Source organism: Girardinichthys multiradiatus, chromosome 7, assembly GCF_021462225.1.
Source record: "Girardinichthys multiradiatus isolate DD_20200921_A chromosome 7, DD_fGirMul_XY1, whole genome shotgun sequence".
In the NCBI taxonomy this organism is placed as follows: domain Eukaryota; kingdom Metazoa; phylum Chordata; class Actinopteri; order Cyprinodontiformes; family Goodeidae; genus Girardinichthys; species Girardinichthys multiradiatus.
The window spans coordinates 42,948,102-42,968,812 of NC_061800.1; the positions used below are offsets into that span (position 1 = coordinate 42,948,102).

The 20,711-nt window shown below is 41.3% G+C and overlaps 2 protein-coding genes across 2 annotated transcripts in view; both read right to left on the minus strand.

Annotated features, from left to right (window-relative positions):
• The window catches only part of parp4 (poly (ADP-ribose) polymerase family, member 4), a 40,913-nt gene extending 31,603 nt beyond the window's left edge, over window positions 1-9,310 (minus strand). The window contains 11 exon segments of the mRNA XM_047371113.1: window positions 465-596; window positions 678-829; window positions 934-1,104; window positions 1,179-1,316; window positions 2,581-2,736; window positions 3,131-3,235; window positions 3,317-3,395; window positions 3,673-3,739; window positions 6,106-6,328; window positions 7,105-7,231; window positions 9,217-9,310. Of these exon segments, the coding sequence (XP_047227069.1) occupies window positions 465-596; window positions 678-829; window positions 934-1,104; window positions 1,179-1,316; window positions 2,581-2,736; window positions 3,131-3,235; window positions 3,317-3,395; window positions 3,673-3,739; window positions 6,106-6,328; window positions 7,105-7,230 (1,349 nt within the window). The 5' untranslated portion in view covers window position 7,231; window positions 9,217-9,310.
• Window positions 9,311-11,283: 1,973 nt separating this feature from the next.
• LOC124871649 (transmembrane protein 50B-like) lies at window positions 11,284-20,117 on the minus strand. The gene is made up of 7 exons (XM_047371112.1): window positions 19,991-20,117; window positions 16,435-16,608; window positions 14,322-14,434; window positions 14,108-14,175; window positions 13,798-13,890; window positions 12,889-12,946; window positions 11,284-12,513 (listed from the first exon to the last, which is right to left on the minus strand). Exons 2-7 carry the CDS (start codon window positions 16,531-16,533, stop codon window positions 12,468-12,470), a joined length of 477 nt encoding a protein of 158 aa, XP_047227068.1. The 5' UTR covers window positions 16,534-16,608; window positions 19,991-20,117; the 3' UTR covers window positions 11,284-12,467.
• Window positions 20,118-20,711: the final 594 nt, after the last annotated feature.

Genomic DNA, 20,711 nt, shown 5'->3' on the forward strand with positions numbered 1-20,711 from the left:
GTTGGACAGAGTGATGCATCAGAAAAAGCAGAACCACGGCCCAGAAAGCTCTCGTTGAAGCTTCCAGTGAGCATCTAATTCATTCAGGCTGAACAGGAATTTCCATCCAAGTTATTTAATGTTCATCTGTGGCCTTTGGTGGCTCTTAAATCAGATTGTCCTCATTGATTTATAGGAAAACAGACGTTTTAGTGTAGCATCGCTGTTGTGACTGATGGGGTTGTCATGTGATCCGTGTAGTTTGGATTTCAGACAATTCGAAGAGGATGTTTGGGTGGATGAATGGTTGGAATCGGCTGAATTTGACAAAATTTAACCGTTTGTGTTTTTTGTCTTAGAGTCTTCTCTAACATCCTCCAAACTCTTTACTTTCACTTGATTTACAGATCTTAAGTTTTTCTGGATCTACCAGCTGTAAACTTTGTGTTCTCAGTCCCAGGACTCAGCTGGGAATCTGGACTCACCTGGACAAGATTCCTACGAAGTTACTGGGGCTGGACGAATGTAGGAGGGGCTTAATGTTCCCGAGCTCGCTCTGAAACGTCTGAAGTTCCACCGCCCGGCCGACCCTCACAATCTGCTGGATCTGAACGGGCCTGAAAACACACAGAGAAAGTTGTTGTTTTGTTTCTAAAAAGTTTGTGGTGATAATTTGTATTTTTCTCTTGAGGAAGGACCTGTCCGCCAGCAGGGCGGCGATGTTCTGGAACACAGCACTGCTGGGGGGAATGGCCTCGATGCTGCAGCGAAGAGCGCGGTACTTCCCCACGCAGGACGGCACGGGGCTGTTCATGGTCATCTCACTCACGTTTAGAACGTCTCGGATTAACTGGAGGAAAATACGTCCTTCAAGTTATCCCAGGAGAGCTCTAACATCTGACTATGTCTGAGGGAGCCTAAAAACACCACCCTGAAGATGTGCCTTAGTGTTACCTGACAGAGATCCAGCTTCTGAGACAGAAACTTGGTGGTAGGGATCAATGGTCTGGGCTCCCAGTGAGGCAGCAGGATGAAAACGTCTTCCAGGAGAGACAACACCTCAGACTGATTTCCTTCCTTCAGTTTCTTCTGAGCCTGAAGCAGCAGGCCTTCAGCTCTGCTCACCTGAAACAATGACAGCTTGATCAAGACAGACTCCGATTAAACTCTGATCTGACTGCAGATTGGTGCAAACCCACATCGTTCAGGCTGAGCTTGGAGATGGGAACTCTGAGGATTCTTCTGAGACAACCCAGAGCTTCGGTCCACATCATCTCCACAAACACCGCCACCTCCTGGGACAACGTGTCCAAGTTCAGCTTCTCCTCCAGCAGCAGCTGAGGATCATTCAGAGAGATGTTCAGTGAGCTCAGCGGCAGCAGAAACACACAACACGTGTGTGTAGAGCGCTGCTCTGCTCACACTTAGCTGGTAATGCAACAAGACCAGTTAAAGACCCAGAAACCTGAAGCTTTTTAATTCACTTTAGAAGATAGTTTAATCTGACTGCAAAGGAGGAAAGATGGTAGTTATTTGTTGATACGTTGACTTAATATGAACATTAATGTAAAAACACATTCAGATATCAGATCATTAACTGGTCGGTGAAGCCTTGAGATTACCAATAAAACCCACAGCAGTCTGCAGTAAATATAGTCCTGAGGTTTTAAAACCTTTACAGGGACAAATGTTTGTGTATTTTACTGGGATTTTGGTTTAATAGAGAATTTAGAGCATAACTGTAAATTGGAAGAAAGATGACATGTTTTTAAATGTTTTATACAAACATCTTCAGACAGTGGTGAGCAGAACAAGACTGTTTACCAGCTTTGTATATCCACAGACTAAAGGTTTTGCACATTTTATGCAAAGTAGCTCAAGCTCAGACCGATTCTCAGTTGTATTTAGGTCTGGACTTTGACTAGGCCAATCTAACACATGAATATGCTTTCATCTAAACCTATTGTAGCTCTGTCTGTCTATTTAGACCCATCCTGCTGGAAAGGGAACCTCCGCCCCAGTCTCAAGTCATGATGCTGCCACTACCATGTTTCACCATGGGGCTGGTGTGTAGTGTCTGGTTTCAGGTTCTCGCCACACACGACATTCGACATTCTGAACAGTTTAGGTCTCATCTACCAGGTGCACCTTCTTCCACATGTCTGCTGCGTCAGAAGCCTTTGTTAATCCAATCAGCCACTTTTTCCCTCGATTTGATGAATTAGGAGCAATAAAACATACTTCACATCTTCACAACATTCTGTCTTGTAAAGCTGTATAAGTATACACTATAAAAACTTTGTTTAAAATGAAAGAACCAGATTCTAGATAATAGTTTCCTGCTAAATAGCACAAAAGGTCCATGAAAAACCTTGTACCGTTCCTCCTTCCACTTTACATTTATGCAGCACTTTGTATTAATCCATCACATAAAAAACAAGAAATGATTCAAGGGGTGTGAATACTTCTGCAGTTCACTGTACATAATGAAACCCTCAGAAACATCAACACATTCGGCTGCCGCACAGTTAATGACCTTAGTGACCTTTCTCCAACACTAACAGCCACATGACGACACGTGGTGCAGAGTGTGCATGAGACCTGCTGCAGGGGGGCGGAGCCAAGGTGTGGCGTCTCATCAGGAAGGCTGCTCATCTTCTGCAGATCAGAGCGCTCCAGTTCTTCACTCAGTGATTTGTAAACATCCAGAGCTTCTTCTGAGGTGGACGGGAGCACCAGATCCATCACCGCCGCTTTCTGTCAGAACAACCATGGCAGATTAGTTTTATTCCTCGATCATTTTACGGAACATCCAGGAGAAAAAAGCAGCAACATTAAAAGAATAAGTCGGGTTCTCTAAAATATCATCACATGAAAATCTGGTTTGTTTTTCCCTTCTCCAAGTAATCTGTCTCAATGAGACCAAAGATGTGGATCACTGTGCATCTGATGTACTGGAACACTGAACTGTATAATTTTATCATATATGCTGGATTAAAACTGCCGTTAACTTCTACAGACGTCACATTCCCTCCTTTTTTCTGCCTGAAAGGAAACCTCCTCCTAAGAATATCATCCCTTCTGCACACAATCAGTCCTGACTGAGAGGAAACTGGTGCTGCATAGTCTGTCTGACGTCATAATGATATACCTTTGCCGCCACGCCGTCCTTCCTGTATCTGGCCACACGATAGCGCTGTCCTTGCTCAGCTCTGACGCTCTGCAGCTCCAACACGCACCACCCGCTGCCGTTCTCCTGCAGACAAACCTGCTTCAGTACGATTTACAGCATCAGGATAAAAACAGCCGCAATAGAAAGGTAAAAGTTCTCCTTCACCTGTCCGAAAATGGAGTACTTTGCCACCTGGAAATCATTAGGGAACGCCGGGAGAGCAGAGTCCGATTCATTGTAAATTCTGGGTATATCAACAACAGAATGAGTTGAAGGTTACATTTTTTCTTTACTTCTTGCTACTTTCAGAATGTTTTTAAACTCAGATTTTATCTGAAAATATCCAGACTGAGTGGATAATTCCCCTCTAATCCATAAAGTCTGTCTGAGGAAGCAGTTATCGTAGTTTAGTGATGAAACATGCAAACGTTCAGCATAAATCTCCCCAATGGAAGTCAGATACTACGACTCACACAGATTATCCCAAAATAAAACCATCATGAGGATGATGATGGTCCCACCTGAACTTCTGATTGCTTCCTCTTGCAGCTGGTCGCACTGGTGAGACCGGATCTTTTGGAAGCTCGGCTGCAACAAGAAGAAACAACATTAGACCCAGAAACACATATTCCACATGTCCCTCCAGCAGTGAACACTTTTTAACTCACTTTTTTCTGACAAAGATTGATAAAATTGTTCCAGTAGCCCTCAGGTCCAAACACAAAGCCTCTCTGTTGCGTTGCTGAAATGTGTTTTCAGACCGAAGGTGACCTGTGCTCAATCCTCCTCACTGGTAGGGATCAGAAGCCCTCCCAGCAGATTGACCCCTCACCGCCCCGGGTGTCCCCTAACGAGTCCATCCCAAAGCACCATGTCTCCAGGGGCTCGATGAGGTCCGACGCTGGGTTGTGGTCATGTGACTTTTTAAAGTAATGCCCCCTTACACATTTCTTCACTTTCTGCTGTTTATTTAAATTAACTGGTTGAGGATCTTAAAACACATTTTAAACTCAAAGATAACGAGTGAACATAAAATGCAGCTTAAAATGATGATTTCATTCATTAGGAGATTATTTATCCAAACCAACAACCCACTGTGAAAAACTACCCCACATTCAATATATATGAAATCTAATTGTGATGCGTGAATGTGTCTCACTAATGCAATGGCCTCAACTCATGATTCCTTTATACTAAAATAATAATGATAAACCTCAATCAGGCTCAGGGCGCGATGGCTGCTTCTAGGTCAATATAAAACGTGACATCCTGAATGGTTTTAAAGATTTAAAGTTCTTCTCATAGTGTTTGTGGTGACAGTCTTCCTGATAGAAATATAGGAGGCATATTCTCGTCATTATAATGATTGGGTCTACATTACAATGATTAGCATTAAGCTATAATTAAGGCCTAATGCAGCAGCTAGACAGCGCTGTCTGGACCTGATGTAGACATTGTAGAACAAAACGGGTTCGAGGCGACAGACGTTTTATTTTCCATCAGGTTTGAGTCGCTGCTGTCATTCAAGAAGTTGCTGGTTTGCTGTAATTCACTACAAACATCCTCATAGCATGAAGACAATGTCTCTCTGTGACTGCCACAGCACCGTTGCCATGGTTATATAGGCACGTAGTGGTGCCTTCCGGGTATTTATACAAATTTGCGGTTTTGTACATCTGAATTTTTTTGTGTGCAGCAGCTTCCTGAACGTCTATCTACTGCCAACGTTTAGTATGAAAGCTGCACACTCTTTGGTTCATGAGGCCTCAAGTGTTTATTGCTATAAACAGTGATCAAAAGAAGTGAAATTAACTGCAATTACTTAAATCACAAAAAAAACAGTTTTAAACCTGCAACAACAACCCAATTAACCATTTATTCAATAATAAGCAGCTTCAAGGAGAGATGTTCCTTTGCTGCGGAAAAAGCTGAAGGACGATCCGGAAAGTCCATGAAATGCCACCTCAGCAGAGCTTGCTCAGGAATGGCAGCAGATAGGTGTCAGTGTTTCTGACCTCACAGTGAAGCAGAGACTTCAGGATGCTGACCTGATGTCAAGAAAGAAGCCATTTCTCTCCAAGGAAAACATCGAGGACAGACTGACATTCTGCAGGAAGTACCAGGGGACCAGGATGGATATTATCTCACTGATGAAGGTCCCTTCAGGTTGTTTAGGACATATTGAAAGTGCTCTTTGGAATACAAATGCTAAACGTCACCATGGGTCCTGTGTCACAGAGAGGCATCCTGAAACCATCCATGTGTGAAGCTGACTTTCGTCCAAAGGAGTGAGCTCACAATAAAACGCCGCCATGACTAAACATCCTCCTAGAGCAACTTTGCTAAATGATCCTGGATCATTTTGGTGATGAACAATGATTTTTCTAGCATGATGGACCACCTTGTCACAACATGAAAGTTATAACTAAGGGGCTGAAAGGTCAAGTCATTGACAATTTAGGTCTATCGCCAGGAACATTCACAAATTTTAATCTAATCAAGAACTCTTTCACCTATTTTTCAAAGAAAACCTTTGAAACTTATGAAATGTTCAATACTGAACTTCAGTTTATCATAGAAGCATCCAGCAAAAGATCCAACATTAAGGCCATAAAACACATTGTTGTCAGTCTCTAAAGTTTCAGCAATGATTGTATTTTCTGTCTCATTCTTGTCTTACTCCTTGTAGCTCTCCTGTTTTTCCTGCTCTCTTATCGCTGATATATTTGTAATATTGTTGCATTGTGTTTTGCATATCTGGACGTCGTCTGACTTGCAACATTGTTAGATGAGATTAGCAGCTGAATGCAAGGAAACAGCTTCTACTAGGAATTATGAGTCACTGAGTTCAGCTTCAGGTTTCCTAACTGCACTCTTTTACAGGCAGCTGATATCACAGACAGCCACATGGCGTTTCTACAGTGACATGCTGGTGATTCTACATGTGGTCAGACCTTTATGAGTTAGTGGACCTCTCCTTGGTGAGCTCACGGGAGGAGGAGGAGTTGATGAAGCAGATGAATCCTCCATCTTGTATCCATCCACAGACAGAAGAACTCCTCTCTCCACACAGTTGTAGACATAATCCAAGCCGACCACCGGCGTCTGGAGCTTCTGGATGCTGCGCAGCCTGCTGGAGCTCAGGTTGGACAAGCTGTTGGTCACCACCAGAGAGCACTGTGGGAAATGTAGGCAGAAATGTGATGCTGTATTTCTAAATCTAAAGTGATTGGACAATAAATCAAATGCGGTGAATCAATATAAGGATATCATAACTAGAACAGTTCATCTCAGCCAGACTGTCTCTAAGTAAATGGAGACATCAAAAGGCACCTTAATCCCACTTATAAGTGGTTTGTTAAAGGGGCTACTGAAGAGCAAGCAAGTCATCAACTTTCTTTACTGCTGTCCGGTTTTATGAGATCAAACCTCTGAGCTGATGATGAATTTAATGAAGTCTCCCGTTATTTTTCTTGCAGCCCTTCTCATTTTGTTAAAGTGTGAAACCCTTGTTTACGAGGGGCCTATGAAGAGTTTGTAGCTGAAATAACTCCATGAAAAAGTGAATCTGGTGAATGCTAACGTAAATCAAATGGGTGAACGTATCTGTGACGTTACAGAACCATCCGTGGACCTGCTTGTTGCTCAGCTGAAAGCACACTCTGTGACACGGGTTCGTCGTTTATTTGCATGTAAAGCAGGTAACTGAGACCCGATCACTCAGGATGGATTTTAATGTCAGATGTGAGTCGTTATTGTTGGGTTCATCTACTTCCTGATCAGCCAGAACAAGTTTTACCAGATCTGAACAGGTCCATATCTGACCTGGACGAATGTCCTTTATTCCATTCAGAGTAACAGGCCTATAGCCAGTGCTGTGAAGGTTGTTTTATCTGGTCCATTAACTCTGCCACAGATTATTAAACCTCTCAGATACACATCCATTCTCTCACCTGTTTGTTGACAACGAAGGAAATCTTGCCTCCATTATTCGTCACTGCTGATTTCAGCCTCTTCTTCTCCTTGAAGGGCTCGTTTTTGAGCTCCAGAAGCACTAAGCAGTTGTCAAACACACCCATGCTGCAAGCAGAGAGGACAAGAAAAGGAGGTATGATGGAACAGGAAGCAGATCTCTGCCTGTTTTCCTTCCACTTCTCTGATCATACAGTAATGCAGTCTGGGTTCGTCTGTCCATCATCAACCAAACAAGAAGTAACTGAAATCACAGCAACAAATTTTCTATAAAATGTCAAGTTTGATACCCAGTGTCAACTCTCTGTATGGTGAAACTAGAAGAAGAAGCCAGACTGTAGACAGCTTGGTAAACAAATAAAAACCTCAAACAAACTCAATCGTCAACATATAAATGATTCCAGCTAGCAACCACGTTGAATCCGTCCATTTATTGTCTTCCACCAGTCCAGGTTTGGGTCATGTCAACTGGTCCATTATGGAGATCCAGACCCTGAGGTTTTAAGGGACACTCTCTAGATCTTTCTGGAAGATTACAAAGTTTTCCGAGACCAGGAGATGTAGCCCCTCTATTAAATGTGTCGCTGAAGGAGCCCAGGAGGCATCCTGAACCTCCTCAACGGACTCCTTGTGATGTGGAGGAGCCAAGCCTCAACTTTGAGCTCTCCTGATTAGGGGTCCATGTCTAAGAATCACACCAGCCACCCTACACAGGAAGCTAATTTCTGCCACTTGTATTCAGGATCTTATCCTTTCAGTCATGATCCATATCTGATGGTCATAGGTGAGGGTTGGAACGTAGATAGATCAGTAAACCAAGACCTGTTTCATAATAACAGACCGGAGCAAAGCTCACATTACGGCAGACGTGGCCCCAGTCCGTTGATCCATCTCTGATGCAGCTTCATGGACTGGACTGTTTGTCCTAAAAGTCCATTATAAGCTTGACTGAAATAAGAATGTAACATTTTACTTGAAATTCAGTTGAAGAAACACGATGAGAAGAATAACAAACCTATTTTAGCCAAATGCTAAATGTCCAGGAATTCAGATTCTGGGTATCCTCAGAAACTCCACCAATAAATTACTGTATATGATTATTGAAATCCTTTATTACAGTATTTCATTGATTCTTTGTTTAATCGGGTAAAATGTTTTAGTATTTGAAACACCACTTTTCATGGCGTACCTGTGTACATCGCTTATTTTTTCTACACTTCTTTGAAAATTACATTTCATGTCATTTATTTCTCAATTATATTCAAGTGAAACTGTCAGAGCAATATGTCCCTCTACTCAGAGAACTTTACTGGCCTTTAAAAGAACCGGTTCTGTGTACTTCTGCAGCCGTCCTGACTCAATGCATAGAAATGGCGGTTGTGTGTCATGCAACAGTCACGTCATGTCCCATCCAGTAATATATATTAATGAGGGAAACACCTAAAACACGCAGTGAGTCACAGTGGGTCCAGTAGCCCAGGATTGAAACCCACTGAGATTATTAGTGTGAATGCTGTAGGCATTCATATAATGCTGTTTATGGTGTAAATGTTGCATAAATTGCAGACTGTTGCATGTATAATTCACTAGCAGTAAATATTGTGCTTGTTCTAGTATTGAACTACAGGAAGTAAGACAGCTGCAAGCTTTTAAAATGAAGTTTCTGATGGGTCAGTTAGATCCTGGAGATTTGTTGGGGGTCCAAACATTTCTGGCTTCGCTTAATTCCCGTTAAAGTAAACATTTCTGAGTTATAATAAATAGAAACATCAGATAAGATCAAACCTCTTAGACTAAAATCTGATTTAACTCCTGAGAACAAACGCGGAAGTAAAGCTTCAACGTCTACCTGAACCTGTCAGGTAAAACACACCTGAATCTGCAAACAGCAGCAGGAAAAACACTGAAATCAAACTGATCTCAGGTCAGCTTGTTATTTCTGCAGCTCATCAATCTGCGTTCAAGGATTAGTTTAAAACTGAAGGTGTGTCCATCTAAAGCTTCCCTTCTCTGAAAGGACCAACTAGGAGACATTTCTTTAATTTGACAAGTATTTCAACTCAGAGGAGACGTGTCCGGGTCGAGTCATTTACCTGCTTTGATGAAGAAACGGAGAAACTGTTTTCTTTCTGGAGAAATTCCTGTTTCAGCTTTAGAGAACAGCGAAACCTGTGTAAACATCCGGTCGGACAGCCTTCAGAATAAAAGCACTGGCGGAAATGAAAATGTATCAAAGTGACCAAAATAAGACAAACTAATATATCCGGGCACGATAATAATCCAACTCTAGATAAGCACAAAATAACATAAATGTAAACACAAAAGGAGTGAAGAGGGACATAAATGACCACCGTTTACCAAAAAAGGCTAAATGACTAATTAAGGTGTCTGTTCCGAACCGACAGGTTTGTAATTAACGTTTGTAAATTAATTTGTATGTACCTACAAAACATTTCTTCTGAAATGTTCCAGTTTCATGGGTATAAAAACCAAACAAAGACGTTTTTTTAGTGGGGGATTTGAAACAATGGTGTTTGTTTTTACTGTAGAAAATAAAACTGTGCAGAAGAATAAAGACATGAACTGACCTGAATCTGTAAAGTCTTCAGGATTCACAGAGGAAAAACCTCAGAAAGACAGGAGGTAACCTCACTTCCTCTTACTGGAACTTCACAAGTAATCAGCTGTTTTCCTGCTTCATAGTAAACACAACTTCCAGTTAGTCACATGTTCAGCTGCTGCTCCATACTGCCCCCAGTGGAATAAAATAGCAAAAACAAACATATTTTCTAATCAAAGCAGGCATCAGAGAAAAATGAGTCTGCTAATAAAAGGCCTGTTTAAATGTGTTCTTCTATGCATGGACCTGTACAGGATGAATGGGGACACAAACACTTTAACACAACACTGTGGTGAAACGTACAGAATAAGAGGTGTGGGAATGATTTCACCTGATTATTTTAAGACTCCTGTGTGTAAAAACAATACAATATTGGAATGAGTTCAGCCTTTGTACAGAGAAATAAATTACATTAAAAACTGAACAGAAACAGGCTCTATCCTGACCACTAAACTCTGTTTCTTTCAGCGTATGAATTTTAGGCCCCATCAGAGCTCAGCTATAATATCACTGCATCACTTCATGTAAAGCGTGCATTAAAAAGGTCAGCATATGTTTGAGAAATGTCAATTAAATGTAGAAAAAAATGAGGGAATTAGGTTGGACTTAATTGAAGAGCTCTATTCAATCCATCACCTGAAAATATAAAGAAGATGACACAACTGCAAACCTACCAAGATATGGTTGTCTATCAAGCTGTCCAGACTGAGCAAAAGCTTTCATCAGATAGGCAACCTAGAGGCCAATGGTAACTCTGGAGGAGCTGCAGAGATCTACAGATAATCTTTGTTAGAAACTATGAAGAGAACACAGTAAACGTGGAAGGAGACTAAATAACCTCCCCTACGTGAAGAACAGTGTGTGGGGTAGAAACTAACACAGCAAGCTATCCTTAATACACTATCCCCACAGTGAAAGATGCTGGTGGCGCCGTCATGCAGTGGAGATGCTTTTCTTCAGCAGAGACAGGGAAGATGGATGGAGCTAAATACAGGACAGTCCTGGAAGAAAACCTGTTGGAGGCTGCAGAAGACCTGAGCCTGGGGTGGAGGTTCACCTTCCAGCAGGACATGCAGCCAGAGCTTCACTTTAATGGGTCAGATCAAAGAATATTCATGTGGCAAGAATTAAAAATTTATGCTTACAGATGTTCTCCCTGAAATCTGACTAATCTTGGGCTGTTTTGCAAAACATTCAGTCTCTGGATGTGCAGAACTGCTAGACATTCCCCAAAGGCTTGCTGACAAATATTAACTCAGGGGAGCTGATAACTAATGGACACCACACTTTTCAGATTTGTATTTTTCTTTTTTAATTAATAAGCAGGCATAATTTTCCCTCCCCTTGCTGATTAGGCACCTTTTTGTGTTAATATTTGTTGAATTTTATCGTATCTTAACTTCTGCAACTGTGTTTTTATTTCATCTGTTCACTTTGTTCTGCAGCTTTTACATGAATCTGTTTTTCAGTTTGCATCTTTGGACTCTGTGGGACGAGCTCAGCAAAACAGGCAAACAAATAATGAACCCAGAAGAAGATGTTAATAATCCAGAATAATCCTTTAATGACTGGCTTCTTCTTATGAACACTGACTCTTCTGTCAGCAGAGGTTATAAAACCAAAAACATTTCCAACAAATATCCAGCATAGAAATAACAGGAAGATAAAGGATTGTTTGTCAGGTGATAAAAAAAAGTTAATAAAACCATTTTTATCATAAAATCAACAGAGAACTGAGGTTAATTATTTTGTTCTGTATAGGCCACAGCAGCCGCCGCTGATTTGATAAAAACTCAAGTCTCTGCAGCAGCAAACAGTCCAAAGATCAACTTCTGAAGATTTGCTCCAAAATAAAGAAATCTGAATATTTACATGTTAAAAAAATGAACATAAATAAAACCAAACAGAACCTGAAATTAAAAAAAGTCTTTCATTTCAGCTAGAGTCAAAATGTTTCAGTGTTTTTTGATGCTAAGTTAATAAATTACCCCACAAAGTGACATAAAAGAGCAGCGTCTAGGTAAGAACCTCAGGTTTTTGGAGCAGGACCACAGAGATAGTATAAACCACACACAGAGACATTCAATAGGTTTTACATTCAATTCAATTCAATTCAAAAATACTTTATTAATCCCAAAGGGAAATTAAATGTTGTTGTAGCTCATATTATGAAGGTTTCCTCAAAGAGCCGTTGTAGATGCTGATGGCTGTAAAATGACATGTAAAATCAGAACAGAGAACTGATCTCAGATCAGACTTTAGCCCAAAGAGACGATACTGACAGCAGCAGACAAGAATCATTGAACCTGTGAATCCAGTAAACTGAAATCAGTCCGACCTGGACGGAAAGCTTCCAGGATCCAGGACCGAAGCTAAAGGGTTGCAGAACCTCCAATAGAGCTCTGAAGATATTAAAGAACACACAATGTTCTGAACTTATCGGTTCTCCTAAGAATCTCCTTATGTGTCCTTTAAAAATATCAAATCTGTTTAATCTATGAAAGAAGCCTGGAAGTTGCTTTTTACTGCCTCTAAAACCACAGTTTATTCCCTTTTAAATTCCAGTGTAAACATACGATGCATTAAAATCACATTTTCATCAAAAACTATTATAAACATGCTCATATTTAGAAGTAGAGATCTATTTACAGACACCGCAGTGACAAAGTGGGAGAAACAGAATAAAAGGTTGAAGGAGGTGAAGACAGCAGGACGGCTCGCCGTTTAACCCCACAGACTCTCCGTTCGGCCGAACTTAAAGACCAAAGAGCTGCAGAGAGAGACGAGACATTAACCAGGAGTAAAAACCGAACATCTACAGCAGCAGGTTTACACTCAGCAGCTTGCTGCTGGTTATCCAGGCTGTGTTTATCTGTCTGTCTCTGAGCATCTTCACTTCCTGCATCTTATTCCTCTCCATCCTGTTCTAGAAAGCGATTTTTAAAGTGTTTTCTTGTCTGTAGAAGCTTACACATTAACTCCTTCTGGTTCCAGGTCATCCTAACACCAGCTGCTGTTTAAGTTTTTTTAAAACTTAAAGGTCCTGGTTCAGAACGTTCACCTCATCAGCTGCAGAGGTCTGAGAAATGGACTTTTCCCACCTTAGAGTAAACAATCAGTAGTTTTAGTTTAAGGTCCCACTCACCTGAAGAAGATGAAGGCGTTCTGAAAGAACACGGCCAGACCCGGAGCAACGTCTTTCTCTGACAAAAAGAGAACATCATAATCGTTATTTCTACACCACTGATGTAACTAAATATAAGGTACTTCTTAGCCATAACGCAATGATTTAATCCTGCAGCAGAAAATAAAAATTAACTTCATCTGAGACTTCATCAATCAGAGAACCTGAGTATTAAACCCAATCACAGAACCCTGGAGAGCGAAGACAGATGGAAGGTTTAGGGAAACATTGTACATTTATTTTCTGCTGGACTTCAGTCAGTCATTTTCTATCGCTTCTTCCATAGTGGGTCATGGGGAAGCTGGTGCCTATCTCCAGCAGTCTATAGGCGGGAGGCGGGGTTTCTACTGGATGTGAACCGGTTTCAAAGGTTGTAGAAGCTGTCGGAGAGCCTGATACATCACAGTGTCATCAGCATAGAGGTGGATCTTTGACCAGAATACTTGGTCCATAAGATAAATCTGAGTGATCCCACTCCTGATCCCAGAGGAATGCCTTCAGGCATGCTGAGTTTGAAGGTACCGAGTTTATTCATAAAGAACCCAGCAGCAGCTCACAACTGACAGGTCTGACAAAACTTAAAACCGAATGATCCACAGAGCAAAGAACGCTGGAAAGGTGAAAAAAGTTGGAGGGTTTTTTCTGCTGTCTACGTCCCTTTTTTATTCTTAAATCTTAATGATGGTTTCCTTTGTTTTTTCTGGACATGATTTTCTAATTTTCTTCCACGGATTTCTCACATTTTGCTTGTAAACACAGAATCCCGTTTCTATCTCATTTTTTAATTTACTTCTGTTATTTTAATTTTTCTGTCCTAATGAAACCGATAAAAACAAGAAGAACAATTATGAAATGAAAGGAAAAACTCACTTGGTACCACGTAAGCTCCGAACAGGATCCAGACGGAGCCAGTGAATGACCCAAACATCATCATGAAGCCGACGAAGAGCCAGAGACGAGCTCCTGAGGTTGGAGACACAACTGAAGTTTAGAAGTATTGGACCAAAGATCAATGTCTGATAAATAAATGATATGGATCGTCCTCCGTAACCCTGTCTGAGACTGAGCTGAGCAGCTGTTCATCAGGTTTATCCCAACCAACATTCCCAGTGATCTGTAGCAGTTGGTCACCTGATCCAGAAATCATCAGAATCTGGGTTTAAAAGATGAATTTGCTCACCTGTCCTTCCGAAGCAGCCTTCTCCGTACGCATCTCCTCTCACCTGGCCGTTAGAAACAGCATTAATCCTGGAAACACAGACAGCAGCTACAGTCAGCCGGGAACACCTCCCAGATTCTTTCCTTCATTGAATGTCCTACTACTGGTTTTACTGGGAGTATACTTTCTCCTGATGTATGTCCCTGCTAAATCCATCCATCCATCCATCACTCACATGAAGAATGCAATGGTGGAGAAGACTCCGCAGGTATGGAAGGAATGGTTCATCATTTCCTGAGACGGATACATGACTGCAGCATCGATCATGATCCACCAGCCTGTGAAAAACTGCAGAAACATAAAACAAGGTTTATTTATGGAAAGATTACGTCCAAAATGGGCTCTAAGGTCAGAACTTTAAAGGGTCAGAATGTCACTAGGAGCATCAACAAAACCCCTCATGAGGAAAAGATGTGACCATCATGCAGATAAACCTGGATTGGTTTTCAAAATGACACAAATGGGTGGCATAAACCAAGAAACTGAGCTGTGAACAGTCTTGCATCTCCAAGTGCAGCAGCATCTTTGAAAGATGCTAATCAGATATTAAAGCAACAAACTACTATACCTACAGTAGAGGAATCTGAAGTGGGACAGAAACCTGTGTACAGGTCCTTCTCAAAATATTAGCATATTGTGATAAAGTTCATTATTTTCCATAATGTCATGATGAAAATTTAACATTCATATATTTTAGATTCATTGCACACTAACTGAAATATTTCAGGTCTTTTATTGTCTTAATACGGATGATTTTGGCATACAGCTCATGAAAACCCAAAATTCCTATCTCACAAAATTAGCATATCATTAAAAGGGTCTCTAAACGAGCTATGAACCTAATCATCTGAATCAACGAGTTAACTCTAAACACCTGCAAAAGATTCCTGAGGCCTTTAAAACTCCCAGCCTGGTTCATCACTCAAAACCCCAATCATGGGTAAGACTGCCGACCTGACTGCTGTCCAGAAGGCCACTATTGACACCCTCAAGCAAGAGGGTAAGACAGAAAGAGATTTCTGAACGAATAGGCTGTTCCCAGAGTGCTGTATCAAGGCACCTCAGTGGGAAGTCTGTGGGAAGGAAAAAGTGTGGCAGAAAACGCTGCACAACGAGAAGAGGTGACCGGACCCTGAGGAAGATTGTGGAGAAGGGCCGATTCCAGACCTTGGGGGACCTGCGGAAGCAGTGGACTGAGTCTGGAGTAGAAACATCCAGAGCCACCGTGCACAGGCGTGTGCAGGAAATGGGCTGCAGGTGCCGCATTCGCCAGACTTGGGCTACAGAGAAGCAGCACTGGACTGTTGCTCAGTGGTCCAAAGTACTTTTTTCGGATAAAAGCAAATTCTGCATGTCATTCGGAAATCAAGGTGCCAGAGTCTGGAGGAAGACTGGGGAGAAGGAAATGCCAAAATGCCAGAAGTCCAGTGTCAAGTACCCACAGTCAGTGATGGTCTGGGGTGCCGTGTCAGCTGCTGGTGTTGGTCCACTGTGTTTTATCAAGGGCAGGGTCAATGCAGCTAGCTATCTGGAGATTTTGGAGCACTTCATGCTTCCATCTGCTGAAAAGCTTTATGGAGATGAAGATTTCATTTTTCAGCACGACCTGGCACCTGCTCACAGTGCCAAAACCACTGGTAAATGGTTTACTGACCATGGTATCACTGTGCTCAATTGGCCTGCCAACTCTCCTGACCTGAACCCCATAGAGAATCTGTGGGATATTGTGAAGAGAACGTTGAGAGACTCAAGACCCAACACTCTGGATGAGCTAAAGGCCGCTATCTAAGCATCCTGGGCCTCCATAAGACCTCAGCAGTGCCACAGGCTGATTGCCTCCATGCCACGCCGCATTGAAGCAGTCATTTCTGCAAAAGAATTCCCGACCAAGTATTGAGTGCATAACTGTAGATGATTATTTGAAGGTTGACGTTTTTTGTATTAAAAACACTTTTCTTTTATTGGTCGGATGAAATATGCTAATTTTGTGAGATAGGAATTTTGGGTTTTTATGAGCTGTATGCCAAAATCATCCGTATTAAGACAATAAAAGACCTGAAATATTTCAGTTAGTGTGCAATGAATCTAAAATATATGAATGTTAAATTTTCATCATGACATTATGGAAAATAATGAACTTTATCACAATATGCTAATATTTTGAAAAGGACCTGTATGCTGTTAGATTTTAAATCATTTTAAATAATTCATTCTGATTATATGTTTTACAGAAAACTCACAGTTTCCTCTTCTCACGGTTTAAAACCAGCCAGTCAGGTCCCACTAACCAGAGCTCCAGCCACCACCGAGGCCACAGCGTTCCTCCTCTCCGCCCAGTCAAACCATTCACACTCCGGCCAGCGGAAGTTGTCCAGGAAGCCAGCCATCTGCAGAGTTTTCCTACCAAGGATCGATTGGTCTCCTCGGCTCAGTTTGGAGATCAGAGACTCTGAAACTGCAGCCTGGAAAATATGCATAAACAGAAACAGACTGGTTCCATTTTAAATGTTTTGAAGACAAAAATCTTAAAAATATCTGAGCGGAGAACATTTCCACTGTTGATTGTTCTTCCTTTTGAACTTCTATAATCCTGTCTCACAGGTAACTTCTGGACCAAATCCTGACTGATCCGTTTCTAGGGCTGGCTGTGGCTCAGGTGGTAGGAATTCGTCCTGTAACCGGTGGGTTGCTGGTATGAACCCCTGCTGTGTCCGTCTCAGTCATGGTGTCCTTGGGCAAGAGACTCCACCTGACTTGCCTGCTGATGGTGCTCAAAGGTCTCAGTGGCATCGATTGTATGGCAGCCTAACTTCTGTCAATCTGCCCCTCTGCAGCTGTGGCTACATTGTTTCTCACCACTGTCAGTGTGTGAATGGGTGGATGACTGATTGTGGTGTACAGGTCCTTCTCAAAAAATTAGCATATTGTGATAAAGTTCATTATTTTCTATAATGTAATGATGAAAATTTAACATTCATATATTTTAGATTCATTGCACACTAACTGAAATATTTCAGGTCTTTTATTGTCTTAATACGGATGATTTTGGCATACAGCTCATGAAAACCCAAAATTCCTATCTCACAAAATTAGCATATTTCATCCGACCAATAAAAGAAAAGTGTTTTTAATACAAAAAACGTCAACCTTCAAATAATCATGTACAGTTATGCACTCAATACTTGGTTGGGAATCCTTTTGCAGAAATGACTGCTTCAATGCAGCGTGGCATGGAGGCAATCAGCCTGTGGCACTGCTGAGGTCTTATGGAGGCCCAGGATGCTTCGATAGCGGCCTTTAGCTCATCCAGAGTGTTGGGTCTTGAGTCTCTCAACGTTCTCTTCACAATATCCCACAGATTCTCTATGGGGTTCAGGTCAGGAGAGTTGGCAGGCCAATTGAGCACAGTGATACCATGGTCAGTAAACCATTTACCAGTGGTTTTGGCACTGTGAGCAGGTGCCAGGTCGTGCTGAAAAATGAAATCTTCATCTCCATAAAGCTTTTCAGCAGATGGAAGCATGAAGTGCTCCAAAATCTCCTGATAGCTAGCTGCATTGACCCTGCCCTTGATAAAACACAGTGGACCAACACCAGCAGCTGACACGGCACCCCAGACCATCACTGACTGTGGGTACTTGACACTGGACTTCTGGCATTTTGGCATTTCCTTCTCCCCAGTCTTCCTCCAAACTCTGGCACCTTGATTTCCGAATGACATGCAGAATTTGCTTTCATCCGAAAAAAGTACTTTGGACCACTGAGCAACAGTCCAGTGCTGCTTCTCTGTAGCCCAGGACTGGGGAATGTGGCACCTGTAGCCCATTTCCTGCACACGCCTGTGCACGGTGACTCTGGATGTTTCTACTCCAGACTCAGTCCACTGCTTCCGCAGGTCCCCCAAGGTCTGGAATCGGCCCTTCTCCACAATCTTCCTCAGGGTCCGGTCACCTCTTCTCGTTGTGCAGCGTTTTCTGCCACACTTTTTCCTTCCCACAGACTTCCCACTGAGGTGCCTTGATACAGCACTCTGGGAACAGCCTATTCATTCAGAAATGTCTTTCTGTGTCTTACCCTCTTGCTTGAGGGTGTCAATAGTGGCCTTCTGGACAGCAGTCAGGTCGGCAGTCTTACCCATGATTGGGGTTTTGAGTGATGAACCAGGCTGGGAGTTTTAAAGGCCTCAGGAATCTTTTGCAGGTGTTTAGAGTTAACTCGTTGATTCAGATGATTAGGTTCATAGCTCGTTTAGAGACCCTTTTAATGATATGCTAATTTTGTGAGATAGGAATTTTGGGTTTTCATGAGCTGTATGCCAAAATCATCCGTATTAAGACAATAAAAGACCTGAAATATTTCAGTTAGTGTGCAATGAATCTAAAATATATGAATGTTAAATTTTCATCATGACATTATGGAAAATAATGAACTTTATCACAATATGCTAATATTTTGAGAAGGACCTGTAGGTGCTTTGGGGTCTCTGGGGACTTGATAAAGCACTATACAAGTTCTGGCCATTGACCATTTCCATTAGAGCTTGGAGTTGATTACAATGTTTTAGCTTCTCCACCAGCTTGCTGACAACTGAACATGGGTTCTAAATGTAAATCCAAACTTTTTTATGTTCTGCTCTTTAAGCCATTTCATGATCTCTTTATCCAAGGTGCTTCATCATGCCGGAAAAATGAACAGATCATGACCACACCACTCCAGGATTATAGGTAGACGTTGCTCCTGGAGGACGTTTTGACCCGTTGTTGTTCATAGTAGTGTTTTTGGACAGAACTTGGAGGGAACTGACTGCCTTGGATGAGAAGCAACCCAACCAACAGACTGGATCATGATGTTTCTCTGCATCACACTTACTCGTGGTAGCTGTCAGCTTTCTTCTCCAAGTCTCCCGAAAGTGATGAGACAGTAGCTTTGCTCCAGTCTTTTGCTGTCCGAGCTTCCTTATCCTTCAAAATCTCTGTCTATCCTTAACGTTATTGTCAGACAGAAGGGGCTTCTGTGCTGCCTTTCCCCAAAAGTCTTCACCTGACCGTGCATGCAGGAGATGGTTCCTGCAGAGTTTGCTGGACCCTCTTGGACACCCTGACGCCTTCTTCTCTGCAGATAAGCCTCTTATTTGACGTTCTTGGTGATTCAGAGAACTGTTTTTTCAGCAGCCAGATTCCTGGCAGCAGTTTCCTGCATGTGGGGCCATGAAGAAACAAAGCCATGATGGCCGCAACAATGATTTCAGTGGATCTGCCCCCTGCACAGTTTGCTTATTGATACAGTAGTTAATGGACTCCTTTACAGCTTCTCATTCTATGACCGTAAAATCTTTGAGTTTTGACTGATTAAACCTCAGATTTCAGCCTCTAAGTGAACCTGATCTCAGTCTGTGGTCAGTTTCACTATCCTCAGAATAAAACCAGCTGGATGATCAAAAAGGAATAACGATCATCTAAAAGTTTGCCTCTTATATTAACGACCCTGAATGTCACTTTCAGTTGTTTCCTGTTTAAATGACAAAGTCCGATCCGAATTCAGGTTTTAACATCAGGATATTTCCATCACACAAACAGAAACTAACGATCAAAAATGATCTCCTTCCTTATATTTTACCACCAGAAAGCTCTGCTCGTCTCCATTGACATTAAGGTTTAGTAAATATTGAGACACAAAATTAATGAAATATTATTAAAATCATTATTAGAGCTTTTTATTTGCCTTTAAAACCAAACGTTTGCTCTCTTCGAGCTAGAAATGTGCCAATAATGAAGCCATAAATATCTTAGACTGACTGAATCCATTTAATAATGTCAACATGCAGTTTAGTCAACAACTACTCACCTTTAATTACTGCGATTACCCTTAAAAATACTCTGATTACTTCAAATCAAACCCTGATGTTTCTGCGTCTCTGGTTCATCTTCCTTTATGTTTGTTGACGGTTGAAGAAACAGCAGGAGGCGCTTCCGCCCCCTGCCGGATCTGCAGTGTAACTACAGGCGATTAAACTGGAAATTAATCCAAGTTTGTCCTCTTTTAAAATAACACAAAATATAACTTTGAAATAAAATAGACTGTATATTTGTTCTACAATAAAAGAAAAGAAAACCGTTTATTCAAAACAAAAAATTATTTGGGTAGTAAATCATTTAATAATAAAAAAAATTTAAAAACCACAAATATATTGTGGTTAAAAAACATAATAAATAAATAAAATCAAAAGGTAACTTAAATAATGTGAAATAAATAAGAGTTCAAAATAAATGAAATAAAAAATAAACGTAATAACTAAAAAAATCACTTAAGAAATTATATTAAAAAAAAATAAACAAAACAAGTTGAATTATTATAAAAAGGTAAAAAAGTTAACTTTATGTAATTTTATTAAATGAAAAAATTATTATTCATATGATTAAAAAAAAATATATATATAAAACAAAATAAAAAAATCCAAAATACCAGAATCACAGCCAGTTAGAAAAAGATGTAAATAAATAAAACTGAAAATGAATCCCAAGCAGAACCTTACTGCTGCTGAAAACTCGAGTTGTTTCAGACGCTG